Genomic DNA, 17,306 nt, shown 5'->3' on the forward strand with positions numbered 1-17,306 from the left:
TGAATTGCAAGGCTCCAATTGAGAAGGAAGACTCTATTTCATGTTACACTATCAATGCATCTACATTGGTTGCTGTATCATCAGCCCAGTGCTTACAGAAGCAATACATTAGGCTCTAGTCAGTGTCTGTGTAGCACACATACTCCCATAGATGTTGAGCATGTATCATACATGCAGTGTTTGGTCAGAGGGCCCCAGATGGCATCTATAAGCATGCTGTTCTGTGTATTGCCATATGTAGTAGGCAACCTGCCCAATAAGGAAATCACAGCTGATACACAGCTGATACAAGAGGGCAAATGGGCTTGTTATGAGCTTGTGAAAATGTGTAAAATTCTGACAATACAGTAGGACACTAAACAGGTACAGTTGGTCATTATAAATGACACAGCTCAGTGATAAACATGATACACAAGCAATGATATGCATACCACTGGTCAAATTGCCCAATATTGCTCATTGTCGCTGCATTACAGAAGCAACTGACACATACAAAGTCATTCAACTGCATGAGGTCACTGTCCTGATGATTCAGTGAGTATCTGGAGCAGAAAAAGGTGCTTTGACTTATGCAGAGGCACATGTGGATTTTTTTGTTTTGCACTTTCCAGCCCAACCAGCCACTGTAAGTGCTCAGGAACACCACTGTATACTCTGTGAATGAAGGGCTATCAGATGGGTATACTATGTCTACTATGGTAACTTACTAATTGACTCTATAAGCGCTAGCCACAGTGGTCAGCCAGCCAGTAAGTCACATGATGAAAGCAACTAGTTGCCATATTGGGGTGCAACTGGAAGGCATTTCATGGACCCTCACCTCAGGACAGAGCAGCCAGCCAGAGCATTTATTTATCTCTGTTGGTGCAAGTTGCGTCATCTGGGAGTTTGAAATTTCAAGCCCAGCTAATGGGACATCGGTATCAGTTATCAACCCCTGTTTATCTGGGGTCCAATGTGTCATGTGCACTGTGGGAGCCTCCTGCCTTAGAAGGAGATCAACTGTAAGGTGTTTCATCCCCTCCGGTCATAAGAATGATACCTTTGTACCTCAGGGATCGTAATTGCAGAAGTTCCACATGGCTACAATAACAATCTCACCTAACTTCTATCCTCCTTCACTACAAGGGCAAGCTGCAAAAGCTCTTCAAGCATGAGTTGGTGCCCCTTGTGCCACTTGTCTGCCCTCTTGCCTGTCTTGATGTGCAATTGCCACTGTTGCATGAGTGCAGGATTCTCCATGACCTATTAGTGGTATTCTGGATACGGCTGTGTGAGCAGCTCTAGGTAGATTTGCAGGTATCCTGAGAGAGCCAGAGTGCCTTCTCAACCTCCCAAAGCCTCTTCAGGCACATGTGGGCAAAGATTTCTTTTCTAATTTTACAATCCCTAAGGTATGAAGGAATTGTTCTTAAATGCCTTACAGTTGATCTTCTTCTATGGCAGGAGGCTCCCACAGTGTACATGACATATTGTAGCCCAGATAAGCAGATGTAAGTAACTGACACTGATGTCCCATTAGTGAAACTCCCAGACAAAGCAACTTGCACCAACAGAGACAAATAAATGCTGTGGCTGGCTCCTATGTCCTGGGGTGAGGGTTCATGAAACACCTTCCAGTTGCACCCCAATATGGCAACTGGTCACTTTCATCATGTGACTGACCACTTTACCTAGCCTTTGTAGACTGCCTATAGAGTCAATCAGTAAGTAAACATGGAATGTAGCAGTGCAAGCGCCAATCCCCAACTCCTTGGTGGGACACTGCTGCTTCAGCAGCACCATATAATCATTGTAAGTTAGAATGGTCTAGGTCATTCTGCACCATTAGACATGGGCATTGAACCAAGCAGAACTAGCTACGTCTAGCAGTCTCTAGCTACTCAATATTTCATGTAGGCTCTCTTTGGGAGGAGTCAGGGATTATTAGCTTACTAATATTGCCATGTATGGTCATAAAATGTCTGAATCAGGATGCAATACCTACACATTGCATTGCTTGCAGAAGATTTGACACAGATCATGTCAACAGAGCCCTCCCTTTGGGAGGAGTCAGGCATACACATCTGATAGCCCTTCAAAGATTATACAGAAATATTCCTGAGCACTTACATTGGCTGATTGGGCCAACAAATGCAAAACAAAAGATTTCACACATGCCTCTGCACAAGTCAAAGTGCCTGATTCTGCTCCAAATACTCACTGATTCATTAGGACAGTGTACTCATGCAGTTAAATAACTTCTTACATGTCAGTTCCTCCTGTAATACAGAAGAGATAAGCAATATTGGGCAATTTGATCACTAGTATGCATACTGTTGCATCTACTGCTGAGACCTTATTTAGTGCCCCTCTGACTAAACACTACATGTATGATCCATGCTTAACATCTGTGGGAGTATGTGTGCTACACAAACAGTGACTAGAGCCTGATGCATTGCTTCTGTAAGCACCAGGCTGATGATAGGTGAGCAACACCATGTAAATCTATTGAAGGTGAAACATAATATAGATTCATTGTCTATGTCTTTGAAAACATTCACTGATAGCTCTGCATTTCTTTGGGTCCATACAAACCACTGTCACATAAGTAACATGCTTACATTGCTTACTAAGTGCACATTAAGCACCTGTGTGCTGTGCAGAGTTGCATGGCACCTGAAATTTCTGGGTGAATGCAAATCTGTGCAGCAGGCAGAGATGCCAATTGGCTGATAGGCTTATTTCCTTGCCCTGTTAAGGTAGGCTGCCAGAATGTGGGCTGAGTTTCGAGATTCACCCACAAGGCCATTAGCAGCACTGTTACTATAGGCTGATCAAATCCTTGAAATCCTCCAACTATGCTGGCTTATAACCCTCATACTATAGACAGCGGAGATTGGTTTGTTGTAGTGTTCATTACTGATGTCACAATTTGCAACACAGGAATGCACAACTGCCTTGTATGTTGTAATGGTTTTTTTCACATCATGTACATGACCCAAGTACATGACACAGCATACCCACATTCTTCAAACTACTATATGACAGAGTTGCACTGTTGCTAGACTGCTGAACAAAGATACAAAACTGTAACATTAGATCAGGGATTGTTTTATCAGACATCCAGTTCATAAGATTCCTTGGATAGGATCTATGCAAGATAGCATTGGCACTCCCTTAGCATAAACAGGTTCCTCTTTAGGCAGGCAGCCTACTACAAGCAACATATTCAGTGAGGTGTCTTGCTGTCTATTGTATCCATAGGTTCATGTATAACCTGTCAACCATGTGGGCACAAGCCCCTGTCAAGACAGGGCAGATCTAAGGAACACAAATGCATCTTCATAGATGCAGAGGCACATGCAGGTTGTTTTATTTTGCAATTTGTGGCTTAACTAGCCATTGTGTTAGTCGTTGCATAGTGAAGGTCTGTATAGATTGAAGGTTACATTGTTTATTAAGCACCTATGTCACATATCCACTTTGGCACATCGGCAGGTCAAAAGTTGGACCTGCAGACACACTGAAGTGACCCCAGTCCCTGACATCTCCTACTGCAACAGGGCATTAGTCCTTGGCCATTACTGCCACTTTTGGTCAAGGACTGGTCACTGCCCTTTTGAGCATTTGTTAGGTACACCTGACTTGAAAATGTCTAACTCACAAAACCTGTCAAGTGGCTAGTGCCAGCATGTGACTAACAGCAAGGACTTACCTCTTTGGTGTAAGTCTACACCTACCATATAAAGCTAGTGTCAGCTAATCACAGAGATCATTCTGGTGAGCTGATCGACTCGTCCAGACTTGCCAGCTATGACCAAATCAAGACCAATTGGATCAGTGTAAGGACAATACTATATTGGTCCGGGATCTTGGCCACCTTAGCACTCAACCCCACCAGAACAGCATTGCAGATTGAGCCAACAGGACAATGGCTGAGGGTGGGGACTGCCTTCCTTGTTCAGTCAAAGCTCCTTCTGTTCTTGTGGGGCCATGCTGTCTCTTCATCCACACGCAAAACCGCATGCCCACATTGTCCCTGCAAGATGCTGTGCCCTGGACTGCCTGGAAAGGCAATGGGTGCAAGCCGGATGTCTCCCACTTCCGCACTTTTGGCTGTCTTGCCTACGTGTTGGTGAAGGATCACAAGGCGATGCAACCGCACACCGTGTATTTTTGTTGGCTATCCTGAGGGCACCAAGGTTTGGCAATTCTGGGACCGCTGTCTTTGTCAAAACAAATGTTGCTTCCCTGGTAACTTGCTCTTCATGAATGCTTTTGGCCCTCCCCTCGACGAGGTCGACATCCCTGTTGAGCTCGAATTTATTCCGCATTTCTGCGGATTATTCTGAGCTCCATTGCCCTGTCCAAGTCATAATACACGTCCTGGTGTGTTCTCCTTTATTCTACATGGACGCCATTACTGTACCGTGCATACTATATTTTTCTCGACCTCTTTCCCTTCAGTCTACCATTTTCTATAATGTTTGACACTTCTGGGATTTGAACCATTGCACTCACGAGCTTTTCACTTGTTTGTTGATTTCGACTTTGTGGCTGTTCTACTATACAGATGTGGCTGTATTACGTAACACAGGCCGTAGACAGTTCGCCTCGTCAAGCTCTAAGTCCCTAAGACTTTACAGAGCTCGACTTAGGTGTGTATCTTCGCTTTCTTGAATATAAAGACTTTACAGAGCTCGACTTAGGCCTTTGGAATCGCTCTGAGGCGCACTGCAGCCAACACTGCAGCCAACACAAGCCCACTTCTGATACAGCAAGTCATAGCTGATTACTCCAAAGCCATTCATCCACTACAACATGCAGAAACTGGCTGTGCAGTGTGTGGCTTATGAACTCCATTTTCAAGGCTGTATCCTCTGTCAACAGTATCTCATAAAATTGCATGTCCTTGAAACAGATGGCACAGGTGTGACAAGAAAAGAACGACAGTCAGAATGTGATCATGTAGAGGAACTAAAAGGGCCTGTTCTTCTCCCAAAGTCTTCACATGTTTGTCAGAACTGCAAGATGACATTGGACAATGGCACAGCACCACAACAGGCACTAGCCAATGGGCTGTGGATTGGAGGTACCTGTGCAGTTGCAGAACCTGACTTGGGCTGAGCGCACTCTCATTAGCCGAGTTAACCATAACAGATGTGTTGTTCGTGTCAAGGGCTCTCTGCAGAGTAAAATGATAGCCAATGCAGTATGCCATACCATACCTATGCCAAAGGTATACAATGCATTACCCCCTAGCCCTGAGGAGCTGGATGAAGTGCTTGCATACATATATATTGGCCCAACAAAACCATTGGCCAAGGAACATCATCGCACTCCACTGCTAGTGAGACACAATAAAGTGGCCAATGCTCTGGAATGGCTCAAGCTCAATCACATAGACTATGCAGACCTCACCATATCTTACAAGAATTTGAACATGTATTCTGAGGACAGTCCTCCTGTCATTGTAGACTATCATCCTGGTGATGGCGGAAAGGATGAAGAGGCTAAGGCTGCCAATGACACAGATGACAATGAAGGCACCACTGAAGGGCCATGTCCATTTGTTGTTCATGGGCTGGTGGGTGAGCAATTATCTGAGATGAGTACCAATGCCCTTCGTGCATATGCACTACAGTATTTCAAGAATAAAAAGAACATGGCACTAGGTATTGGACAGTCAGACTAGCCGCAGTCTTTGTTTTCCAACCCGCAATTGTATCCGCAGATGTTCCCATGGCTGTTTCCATATGGACTTGGTGGTCCTGGCAATGCCCGTGGATATGCAAAGGTATCTGAGGCAGAGAGGAAACATCAGTTGCTGATGTATCATGACAAGCGGTTTCAGTTTGAGCAATACTTTCCACTAGTTGCCTTCAATCATGAACAGATCAAAAACAGTACAACAGGAGGATTTCTTCTTGCAGAGCAACAGAAATTTCCAGACATTGCCAAACGAATACTGTCCATTGATGAAAGTGTGCTTGCACACCTGACAGATAAGCTAAAGGACGGTCATCATTACAAGCCAGAGACACAGGCTGAGAAAGACTGCTACCAGCTCATACAGGACATTGACCATGTTGCACATAAAGTTCAGGGCTCATTGACCAACAGAAAATACATGAGAAATGAGATATGGGCTCTTACTTCATATCTTGGAGCACCCTCATGGTTCATTACATTTGCACCAGCAGATGTAAAACATCCGCTTTGCCTGTATTTTGCTGACACAAATGAGACATACAAGCCAGAATTAGTACTGGATAGTGACCAAGGTTAATTGCTTCATCAAGCATGTCTTAGGAGTGGGAGCTGCTCATCCTGGGCTATATGGTGAAACTGCAGCATACTATGGCACTGTGGAACAGCAAGGACACATGACACTTCATCTTCATCTCATGTTATGGATTGTGAATTCACTCACACCACAAGAAATCAGAGACCGTATCATGGATCCCAACTCTGACTTTCAACAAAAAATGGTTGAATATCTTGAGGGTACACACCAAGCCGAGTTTGTGAGCTCAACTATGGCCAATGTTGAGGAGGATATCAAAACTTCACAAGAATCCAAGGACTATCAGGATCCTACATTGACTCTGCCACTACCACCACCATCTGTCAAGCATGAGGCAGATTGTGCTGGCTGTACCACATGCTCTTCAGACAGCAATTGGTGGGCTCAATTCAGACAGGCAGTGAATGATATCCTGTACAAATCCAACAGACATCAGTGCTCTGCAGGTGCAGGTTGGTCCAGAAAACAGGTAAATTGCTCAAGGTCTGCAAGAGATGATTCCCTCGTCCTGTGAGGCCATGTACCATACTTGACCCTAACAGTGGAGCATTGCCCATGAAACAGGGAGAAGCCCGGCTAAATAGCTTCACCCCAGCACTGACATATATCTTGCAATGCAATAGTGATGTGACCAGTCTGCTCTCAGGGACTGCCATCAAAGCTATCACAGCCTATGTCACAGACTACATCACCAAAACACCACTGAAGACCCAGAACTCCTCACGGAGGATGGCACAGACAGGAGAATCCGAGCCCATAAGCTTATTACAGAAACTGGAGCGCCTATGGCCTGTATGTATTTACTCAACCATCCTGATCATTATACTAGCCACATATTCAAACCGTTTTACTGGCGCAGCTACAACTATGAAGTGATGAAAGCATGGACTGAGGAAGACATATTGTATAATCCTGACCAGAACCCTGTCAAGGTGGTCATTGGAAAGAGCAAGGACAGTTTTGTTGGCATATCCCAGCAGATGGATTACATCCACAGGCCTACAAAATATGACCATGTTAGCCTATATGACTGGATCCAAAGCTCAGAGCTGTCAGTGAAAAGGTCACCCAGTTGACACAAAATGTGAAAGCTGAACAGGTCAGGGACATCAAGCCTTTGCCCAGACGGCAAGGTGGTGGACCCACCACACAATATGAGACTGATAGTGACGATGAAATGTTGCTTACCAAGGATACTGCACTTCAGGCAGAAGAGGATGAAAAGAAGTATGCTGCTGAACAGTTCCATGAGCCTAGTCAATTTCTTCCAACCCATCTGCAGTATGAGACATACATGGCAGTCATGCAGCCTGAGCATTGTGCAAGGGTCCCTAACTTTGTAGGTGGCAGTCTTCCAAGGAAAGACAAAGGAAACAGGGAAGAGTATTGTCTTGTTATGTTTATGTTGTTCAAGCCATGGAGGACAGGTACAGGCAGGCCTGAAGCAATCTGGGCAATCTTGGGATGACACATTTGCTGCACACCAGTTCACTTCCTGTCAGATGGATATCATGAATTTCTTCCATATACGGTATGAATGCAATGACTCCAGAGATGATTTCTCTAAGCAGAGGGAGACTGAGGGCAACAGCTTTGGATATGATGATGATGAACAAGATCAGCCTGATACAGATGCAGATGCTGATGACTATGCAGACATTGTGCAGAATAGCCTTACTGGAGATGATGGTGCCATAGACTATATGACCCAGACTGGGATGTTCTAGGAAAAAGAGCATTAGGGAGAATTGCTCAGATGCAGCAAGTTGAACACATTGCCCATACAAGTGGTTGGCTGGATGACAACAATACATTGATATTGAGCAATTCACACCGCTGAGAACCATGACTGGCTCTGAATGGAGAGGAATTCTAATAGAGAGGAGAGAGCATATTCTACGGGCAAGGGAGGAACAGGCAGCCTCTAAACCTTCAGTGATCAACAATAGCTCACATCCTACAGCACCAGACTATGTGGACTCTGTCAAAGCAGTGGACTATGACTGCATGTCAGCCAAATTTAAAGCTTCAGACAAGACAAATGAGGACATCATTGATCATACAATAAACAACTTCCAGCTTAATACCGAGCAAGAACGGGCATTCCGCATTGTTGCTAATCATGCCACCAAGCCACAGGCAGGAAAGTTGAAGATTTACTTGGGTGGCATGGCTGGAACAGGCAAATCCCAAGTCATCAAGGCATTGATTACATTCTTCAATTCCCATAATGAGGGATACAGATTTATATGCATAGCACCAACAGGTTCTGCTGCCTCACTTATATCAGGATCAACCTATCACTCCATGTTAGGTTTCTCAAAGTATGGGGATGCAAAGTCAGGTACTCTGTGCAATGTGCGTGACAGGCTGAAGAATGTGGACTACATGTTCATAGATGAGATATCCATGGTGGACTGCAATCATTTATATGATATCTCAGCTCGTCTGTGCCACATTTTCCATAATGATGGAGAGCCCTTTGGAGGCAACAACATGATCTTTGCTGGTGATTTTGCCCAGCTTGAGCCACCGGGTTCAGGACTCTCATTGTTCTCAGCCAAGGTCAGCAGTCTGCAGCAAGACGCATCTCTAGGCAAAGCCATATGGCATCAAGTAACAACAGTGGTCATACCGACAAAAATCACAGACCTCGGAGGATGCCAAATTCAGGAAACTTCTAGAGAATCTGTGCTACAAGGCATGCACCATGACTGATGTCAATTTTCTGCGGGCCGTATAGCTGGCCGGGGTAAAGGCCAGCCCAAGCTGAATGATGCCAACTTCCGGAATGTGTCCATGATTCTATCATACAACTCACACAGAGACCGCATCAATGAGCTTGGTGTGACACGATTTGCCAAGGATACAGGACAGACACTGGAGACATTCTATTCACTTGATCACTATGGCAGTCCAGACGAGGAGGGTACTAGGCACAATAAATCCAAGAAGAATGCAGAGGTGAAGCACAAGGTTGACAAGATTCATCCTCATCTGCAAGAACAGCTCTGGATGCTGCCACACAAGGACATTAATAACCATCCAGGAAAGTTGTGACTGTGCATAGGACTACCTGTCATGATCAAGGCAAATGAAGCCACAGAATGCAATGTAACAAATGGTGCAGAAGCCATAATGTAACAAATGGTGCAGAAGCCATTGTTGTTGGCTGGGCATCTAAGCCACTAACTGGTGATAAGAGAATGCTTGAGGTTGTATTTGTAAAGCTCACAGCTGCGCCAACACCTGTGAAGTTGGATGGCCTTCCAGAAAATGTAGTGCCCATTGCTGCACAGTCTACGAAGATACCTTGTCTGATGCCCAATGACCGCACATTAACAATCCATAGGAAACAGGTAGCATTGATACCCAATTTTGCCATGACAGATTTCAGCTCTCAGGGACGCACACGGCCCTATAATGTGGTTGATTTGCAGAACTGCAAGAACCACCAGTCAGTGTACAGGTGCCTTTCCCGTGGATCCACATACCAAGGGACCATTATTGTACAGGGTTTTGACAACTCCAAGTTCATGGGTGGTGTAACTGGCTGGCTAAGACAGGAATTCAGAGAGCTTGAGCTGCTGGATGAGATAACAAAGCTTAAGTATGATGGGACATTAAGTCCAAGTGTTGAGGGTGTGACCCTGTGGCTCTCATTCATTCATACCACACCATGAAAGGTGCCAAGTATATGCCCAAGACCATGTATAGTGCATTGAAATTGTCAAAGAAGCAGCCATTTGATGTTGAGAAACCATGTAAGGAGTCTCAGTGGGAAATGGTGAAGCGAGCCAATAAGGACAAACAGCCCCAGTTGCAAAAAGACCCAGACAGCCTTGCAGAGTCAAGTGCCGATACAGATCCCACCAATCTCACAAAACATGATCTCCAGACAGCCAAGGATGTCCCTGCAAAGGGAACTACTCAGCTTGCTACTGTGAGCAATGATATTGGTTCAAGAACTAAAAGGAAGCACACTGCAAAGGATAAGAGCTTGCAAAGAGAAGTCAAGCGCACACATACATCCAGTATGAACATTGCTGGTCAAGAGGAGCCTGTATGTTTCACTTGGAATAATGAGACATACAGCTGTGCATTTGATACCCTATTTGGCATATTACACAACATATACAGGGAGCAAAATATGATATGGGAACCAGACATCAAGAGCCAAAATGCAATATTGACCAGGTTCACAGAGTTGTTGGAAAAGGTCAGAAACAATGAGCTGGAATTGGACTCTGTGAGAGACAGCATGCATATAAAGGACCCAGGGTCATTCCCAATTGTAGCCCCAGCTAGATCTGACCTGTATGCACTCTGCAAAGTTGTTATTGCAAGCCAAGCCCCAACCTATCATGAATCTGACCGTTGTTCATCATGTCATGTTGTTGAACATGAAATCACAGCCTGTACCAAGCTCTGGGCACTGGATGCAACACTATGGAATTCTAGAATAGCACGTGGCCGTCCATCAGAGACCCGGACTATGGCCCAATGGATTAAGGCAGCCTTGAAACATAGGTTGCCTGACAGATGCAGAGTCTGCAATGCAACTATGATCCATGAATGTACAGTTCTGCGAGCACCCATTTTCATTGCATTCAATGTATACCAAGCAGACAATACAAAACTCAGTAAGCAGCTCACATTGCCCACTTTACAAGGCCAAGTGGATTACCGTCTGGTGGGAGTAATTTATTTTGGAGGATTTCATTTCACCTGCCGCATTATCTCAACAGATGGCAAAATATGGTTCAATGATGGAAGAGAGACAGGTAAAAATGTACAAATGAGGGACAATTAAAAGCAACAGCAACAGGTGTGTTGCGTACACTGGGAAATAGGAATATGACAGTAGCATTATATGTCAGGACATGATGGAACATCTCTCAAAAGTGCAGTAGCATTGTTCATATTACTGAAGTATATTACTCACTTATTTGTTCCCTCAAATAAGATCATCCAAACTGCAGTCATTGTCTATTATGTAGTCCATGAATTATACAAATAAAGCAATTTGGTCCTCAGATACCCATCTCACCACTCTCCCCCATGCTGCCCATCTCAACCTCTGAGTCAAAGACAGTATCTTCATCATGACTGCAAATGCTGGTACATGTTTTCCATTAGCAATGATCTTTGCAAGTTGGGCATCCACCCCCATGTTTAGAATGCAATGTCCTTGTTGCCATGAGGGGTGGAGAAATGATAAGAACGTACCAGCTCATGGACTTGAAGCAACTGATGACTGATTCCCAGACGTACATCCAGGTACGCGCAGGTTGTGGAACAACCGGCTCCATGAAGCAGGAGCGGGGAAGGTATATGATACAGGGGTTGAAGTTGGCACGGTTGTTGGTGTCCGCCTGATAGGCGAGGTCAAGACACCAGCCTTGGAAGGCCAGCACATCGCGCCATGCAGAGTGTATCGGCCGCGTGAGGTGGACTGGACCATAGATGTCCATGACGACCCATCCATATGGCCGGAGGACTGATGAGGCAAATTTGACGCGCACAATGTCGAGAATGAGGACTGAGGTGTGGGGATACAGACGCATGTCGCACGTCTCATACCCAAGCCGCGCAAGCACAAGGTACTCGATAGGGACCTCAGAGAAGAAGTCAGGGTTAAGGATTGTGTGGTCGTGGTTATGGAAGATTCCAGTGATGTGAGGCCAGTGGCCAGGAGGAACGTACGGGGTGGGAACATAAGACACAGTGGACGATTCTGAGCTCATTGTGGTAGCGTGTGAGGTATTGGGGTGTGATGGTGGGTGTTGACCTGAATCCCCAGGTATATGTGATGTGCCATGTGTGACAGCGTGTGAGTGCATTTTGATTAGCATTGAAGGGAAACTTCTGCGAATCTTACACCCATTCATCAATTCCGCTTGATTCGGATCTTGAATCTGATTCTTCAGATTCACTTGCGCTTTCTTGTGGGTCCCAGTGTAGTGATTTTGGAAACAGCCTAGACTCCGGCCTTGGATAGTACAATTGCAATAGTGATGAAGAGTATGAATGAGGAAGGAGTACCTATTAATGCATATCAAGACACGGATCGGTGATCAAATCTGCCGACCCAGCCAGACTGCAAACACGTTCCATTGTTATCGGACTTCAAGTTCCTCAATTCACACAGCGCTTAAGACTTACAGCCTGCGAAGCTTCGTGAAGCTAAGGCCCTAGCTGTCATCCCAACATGTGTTAGCGGCTCTGCAGACAGATGCAGGGCCTATCACTGTATATTTATACTCACGCATGCCCCAACCGCGACCTGTCCCTCACGACCTTACTCTGTGCCACAACTCAGCCCTACCTATCCCGCCTCTTATACCACGCACCATGCCCTATATTCTCCTAGCACCCAAGCTGACCATGACTATGCAACTGGTCATCCACATCATCGAACCATTTGAGGGAGTCGTGTCCCGGGAGATGCCGATCGGGATGGTTGGGCTAGAGATCTGGACAAATTGTCAGCATGATGCAATCACCTACGTCGAGGACTATGGACAAGCCGACAATCCATTTCACCAGACCATGTAGGCTTAGGTGATTTCTCAGCTGGCTCCCAAAATGACTTAGCACAATCTAGGACATTCTACAAAGAATGGATCCACGTCCTGCCCGATGGAGTGGAGTTCACGTGGGCGCACTACGACCGATGTGCCAACCGCGAGATGCGCGCAAGCATCCAACTCAATCTCATGGCGACCATGGTCACCTGGCAATTGGTGGTGGTCACTCCGTGGGGAAGGTCAGAGTTCCAGTACGAACAGTGTTTCAGTTACGGTACCAGCAGAGGGGGGTACAACTGGCAGTTGGACAATGGCTCGTTCTAGACTGTACCAATAGACGCTGACTGCCAGAATGATCGGAATTGATACACGTGTTCCAACGGAAGCATTCAGCGCATGTAAAAGAAGCACATCACTATTTAAAAACCCCCGCCACTGCTATCTGAACATCCCTAACTTTGACGTCCACAATGCAGTGGTGCCCAGTCCGCAGCCGCCGCCTGTCCCTCCCAGCCTTTGACTCGGTCAGGCGGCATTCCTCTACCTTGCGACGACGGCACCCGCTCTTGCTCAATCTCCCTGATGCCACAGGGACCACAAGTTGCCCTCGATTGGCCTCTGAGCGTGCATCAATAGTGGAAGAAGGTTGATGGCAGAGTCGCAAACACTGCACATATCTGCAAGACCTAGTAAAGATCTATTACCCATAGCACCCTTAGCTGCTGACACGTTCAAGCAGCGGTCTGTGCAAGACCTGGGTGGTCCGCCTCCCAAATGGCGCGTACGAGTACATGTCCGCGTACGCGGACTACTTCGGTCAAGTGTGGACCGATTATTTCTACTATCGGCCATACGACTATCCCAAGGATTCAAGTCTCCTTGGATGGGACGACGACTTGTGGGAGCAGGGTGTGGACATGATGCTGGCCACACACGAAGCGTGCTTGCGGGTGGAGGAGCGTTCGGGAATGTATTGAGCATATCCCAGTCGTCAGAATCATAGAATTTTTGCTGTCCTACGCTATCGTACCCCCCCTTTCGTCGCAAATATTACATTCCCTCGCCCCAATATTATTGTAACATCATGCACACAACCTATATTTGTCAGCCAGAACAACTATCAACCCAACACGCATGAAGAATATGAATGAGGAATGAGTACTTATCAATGTATAGAAGGGGACAAGCACCATAAATGGATCCCCGACTCCTCCCAAAGGGAATAGGGCTTTCTCAAGATGAAACATCAACAAGCCGTAGCATGCCGCCATACACGTGGGAGAACTGTCCATAACAGGAGCAACTCTTACCATAACGAGGTGCAGTCCCGGCACCAAGCACATGTGCTTTCCACATATAGCAGGTAGTTCCACTCCATCCCGGCTCCGTTGGCTGGATCTCAATGCAATGTCTCTGCAAGTATGTATAAAAGTGTGTTATGAAGTTGCGTCTCCAGTTTCTTTTCAACAAAGGATTGGGTGTGGTGTAACATAGACTAAGACAGTTCAGGTCGAAGTGGATGCTGTTGGAACATATGGCTGAGTGCGTGCCCGAATACCAATGCACCAACACGCCGCATCACGGTGTGATGCTACTGTACCCACCATTCCCCTTAATGTACCTTCCCCATCAATTACGGACTCGTATATTACTCACAATCCTTGTGTATTTTACCCTTGTGTGTTTGCCTCCCCGCCCCGAGGACAAGACAAACCGCTCCAGTACCTATTGATTCCCGCTGCTTACTTGTTCCACCTGCTCGTTCCCATGCCCCACCACCGCTTACTTCAACAGAGGCTGCCTTAGAGGCCCCGAGATGCCCGGGCGGCATCCAAGTGAGTCTCACTAGTAAGTAGGTGTTGAAGTGAGGTCGCATCACGTGAGAACAAGCAAGAAGATCAGCGGGAACACAATAGAATCGAAGCAGTTTGTCTCGTCCTCGGGGCGGGGAGGCAAACACGCAAAGAGTAAATACAGGCAGTCACAGACCTATGTATGGGGTATCATCGATGGGGAGGGTACATTAAGGGGCGGCGGCGGGTACAGTAACATTGTGCCATATCGCAACATGTCAGCGCGTTGGCATTTGGGCACGTGCTCGGCCGTATGTTCCAACAGTAGGCATCGACAATATTTTTTTTTTTTTTTTTTTTTTTGGTGGAGCGTTACGCCTCCTAGGGAGGCGTTGGTTCTGGCAGCCGGCAAAGCCGTCTCCAGGTGACCCGCTGACGGTTTGGGGAGTTTAAACCCCATGAGTTGTTCGGCATCGACAATATTGAATGACAGTGATGCTGGCTCAGTACCACAATATTTTATGTGGTGCATAGTGGTATTGTTCTAATAGACTGTTTCCTAGTACTAAGGCCTTATTGTTAGAACCTTATGCAGTCTGAGTTTCCCAAGAGGAGTTGGGGATCTGTGCTTGCACCACTACAGATAGATTAAAGCCTAAAAATAGGAGTTCAAAATTAGACGCTGGGGAAGTAAGGCCGCGCGTTCAGTAAATTTTATCTCACTCCAAACCACAACCCACTCATCATCAGTTCAGCCTTACTATTTGAGTATGGATCCCTCTATTGGCACTGAGCAGTATCTGGACGTCATAGTTGAACAGGTACACCAAGTGGAAGCAAGTTTTGCCCATCCCTTGGGCATTCACACTCTGCGCTCTCAAGCCGCTCTCGATGCCCAGCACCTTGCCGCTGCCACTGAACCCAATGTGCCTTGGTCACGCACCTAGTGAGTTTAGATATCATTAATCATTCCAACTAATTCACATAATTTGATTGCCACAACAGTTCTACCTACTACGAACGCATAGTCACCTATGCTGGAGGGGTAGAATTCTCATGCCGTTACATCAACCGTGACGGACGCCGCCTCTTGTGCAGCGTACAGTTTAATATGTCGCGTGCATGCCGACTGGTGCAGCTGGAAATAATCGCAGGAAATGGGCAGCGGTCATACTACGAAGATGAAGTCCCCATTCCCAATGTAGCACCAATTGAATTCCCCGAGTACGCGTAGATTACAATAGGTGCAAGAATGTCATCCAATGATGTTGACTGCAGTGCACCTCAGAGCGATTCCAAAGGCCTAAGTCGAGCTCTGTAAAGTCTTTATATTCAAGAAAGCGAAGATACACACCTAAGTTGAGCTCTGTAAAGTCTTAGGGACTTAGAGCTCGATGAGGCGGACTGTCTACGGCCTGTGTTATGTAATACAGCCACATCTGTATAGTAGAACAGCCACAAAGTCGAAATCAACAAACAAGTGAACAGCTCATGAGTGCAATGGTTCAAATCCCAGAAGTGTCAAACATTATAGAAAATGGTAGACTGAAGGGAAAGAGGTCGAGAAAAATATAGTATGCACGGTACAGTAATGGCGTCCATGTAGAATAAAGGAGAACACACCAGGACGTGTATTATGACTTGGACAGGGCAATGGAGCTCAGAATAATCCGCAGAAATGCGGAATAAATTCGAGCTCAACAAATGAATCAGTGGTGATATACCAGCAGTCAGTAAGCTCAACAAGACACTCAATAAGCAACTTTCCAATGGAAGAGTGGCCCAAACAGTGGGTGCTAATACAACATACCCCAATCTCACACAATATACTGTGAAGCAACTCATTCTGTCATACTGTGTTAATCATTACTGACAGTATCTACTATCATCAATACAGCAACCCCCAGCAAACACTGTGATAGCTTGTTAGTGTCCCTACCCGGTGAACTACAGCAGAAAACAATGTGAACTGACACCGAAGGGATCGTACTGCCAGTAATGGCCCTCTCCCCAGCAAGTACATCAAGGGCACCCTGGACTACAAGCTCACCTACTCCCCTGCATCCGATTCCGAGCTTTTCGCCTCCTACACCGACGCTGACCATGCTGGCTGCCCTGACACTGGTCAATCCACCTCTGGACACGTCATTAAAATGGGTAGAGGTGCAATTTCTTGGTTGAGCCGTCTTCAGACGATTGTGGCGCTGTCTACGACGGAGGCAGAGTTCGTTGCAGCGGTCTCTGCAGGCCAGTAAATTCTCTGGCTTCAATCTGCTCACAGAGCTTGGTTTCGATGTCTCCCTTGCCTCCAAGCTTTGTATTGACAATCTCTCCGCGCTTTCTGTTGCGAAAAATCCGGAGCACCATGGACGCATGAAGCACCTCGATTTGTGCTTCTACTGGCTCAGGGACGAAGTAGCCAAGGGCCGGATTGAGATTATGCACCTCCGCACTTCTGACATGCCTGCTGACATCCTGATGAAGTTGCTGGCTAAGCCGAAGGTGCTGGAGATGGTAAAGATGCTTGGGCTGGGGACTTGACAGGTCAGGGGGGAGTTTTGAGCTCGAATTTATTCCGCATTTCTGCGGATTATTCTGAGCTCCATTGCCCTGTCCAAGTCATAATATGTGTCCTGATGTGTTCTCCTTTATTTTACATGGACACCATTACTGTACCGTGCATACTATATTTTT

The 17,306-nt window shown here is 46.3% G+C and overlaps 8 protein-coding genes across 8 annotated transcripts; 7 read left to right on the forward strand and 1 right to left on the reverse strand.

Moving 5' to 3' along the window:
* Positions 1–4,803: 4,803 nt before the first annotated feature.
* On the forward strand, positions 4,804–6,271 carry C8Q71DRAFT_798816 (uncharacterized protein; the record flags this gene model as incomplete). Its single annotated transcript, XM_047925845.1, has 7 exons — positions 4,804–4,825; positions 4,904–5,085; positions 5,111–5,174; positions 5,196–5,569; positions 5,591–5,657; positions 5,678–5,682; positions 5,717–6,271. The coding sequence occupies 7 exons, from the start codon at positions 4,804–4,806 to the stop codon at positions 6,269–6,271; spliced, it is 1,269 nt and encodes a 422-aa protein (XP_047774826.1).
* A 97-nt stretch (positions 6,272–6,368) lies between these two features.
* C8Q71DRAFT_798818 (uncharacterized protein) lies at positions 6,369–7,160 on the forward strand (the record flags this gene model as incomplete). The annotated part of the gene is made up of 3 exons (XM_047925846.1): positions 6,369–6,772; positions 6,805–7,081; positions 7,119–7,160. The coding sequence occupies 3 exons, from the start codon at positions 6,369–6,371 to the stop codon at positions 7,158–7,160; spliced, it is 723 nt and encodes a 240-aa protein (XP_047774827.1).
* Positions 7,161–9,672: 2,512 nt separating this feature from the next.
* On the forward strand, positions 9,673–10,801 carry C8Q71DRAFT_798821 (uncharacterized protein; the record flags this gene model as incomplete). The annotated part of the gene is made up of 3 exons (XM_047925847.1): positions 9,673–9,931; positions 9,976–10,508; positions 10,751–10,801. 3 exons carry the CDS (start codon positions 9,673–9,675, stop codon positions 10,799–10,801), a joined length of 843 nt encoding a protein of 280 aa, XP_047774828.1.
* Positions 10,802–10,853: 52 nt separating this feature from the next.
* C8Q71DRAFT_714924 (uncharacterized protein) lies at positions 10,854–11,102 on the forward strand (the record flags this gene model as incomplete). The annotated part of the gene is made up of 1 exon (XM_047921007.1): positions 10,854–11,102. One exon carries the CDS (start codon positions 10,854–10,856, stop codon positions 11,100–11,102), a length of 249 nt encoding a protein of 82 aa, XP_047774829.1.
* Positions 11,103–11,322: 220 nt separating this feature from the next.
* C8Q71DRAFT_726625 (uncharacterized protein) lies at positions 11,323–12,494 on the reverse strand (the record flags this gene model as incomplete). Its single annotated transcript, XM_047921781.1, has 3 exons — positions 11,323–11,398; positions 11,519–12,281; positions 12,455–12,494. 3 exons carry the CDS (start codon positions 12,492–12,494, stop codon positions 11,323–11,325), a joined length of 879 nt encoding a protein of 292 aa, XP_047774830.1.
* Positions 12,495–12,676: 182 nt separating this feature from the next.
* Positions 12,677–13,143, forward strand: C8Q71DRAFT_726626 (uncharacterized protein; the record flags this gene model as incomplete). Its single annotated transcript, XM_047921782.1, has 2 exons — positions 12,677–12,843; positions 12,897–13,143. 2 exons carry the CDS (start codon positions 12,677–12,679, stop codon positions 13,141–13,143), a joined length of 414 nt encoding a protein of 137 aa, XP_047774831.1.
* A 146-nt stretch (positions 13,144–13,289) lies between these two features.
* C8Q71DRAFT_726627 (uncharacterized protein) lies at positions 13,290–13,796 on the forward strand (the record flags this gene model as incomplete). The annotated part of the gene is made up of 3 exons (XM_047921783.1): positions 13,290–13,343; positions 13,456–13,508; positions 13,559–13,796. 3 exons carry the CDS (start codon positions 13,290–13,292, stop codon positions 13,794–13,796), a joined length of 345 nt encoding a protein of 114 aa, XP_047774832.1.
* Positions 13,797–14,635: 839 nt separating this feature from the next.
* C8Q71DRAFT_726628 (uncharacterized protein) lies at positions 14,636–15,846 on the forward strand (the record flags this gene model as incomplete). The annotated part of the gene is made up of 5 exons (XM_047921784.1): positions 14,636–14,667; positions 14,710–14,923; positions 14,998–15,036; positions 15,368–15,558; positions 15,618–15,846. 5 exons carry the CDS (start codon positions 14,636–14,638, stop codon positions 15,844–15,846), a joined length of 705 nt encoding a protein of 234 aa, XP_047774833.1.
* Positions 15,847–17,306: the final 1,460 nt, after the last annotated feature.

The sequence above is a fragment of the Rhodofomes roseus genome (assembly GCF_022264815.1).
Source record: "Rhodofomes roseus strain CIRM-BRFM 1785 chromosome Unknown C8Q71scaffold_24, whole genome shotgun sequence".
NCBI lineage: Eukaryota > Fungi > Basidiomycota > Agaricomycetes > Polyporales > Fomitopsidaceae > Rhodofomes > Rhodofomes roseus.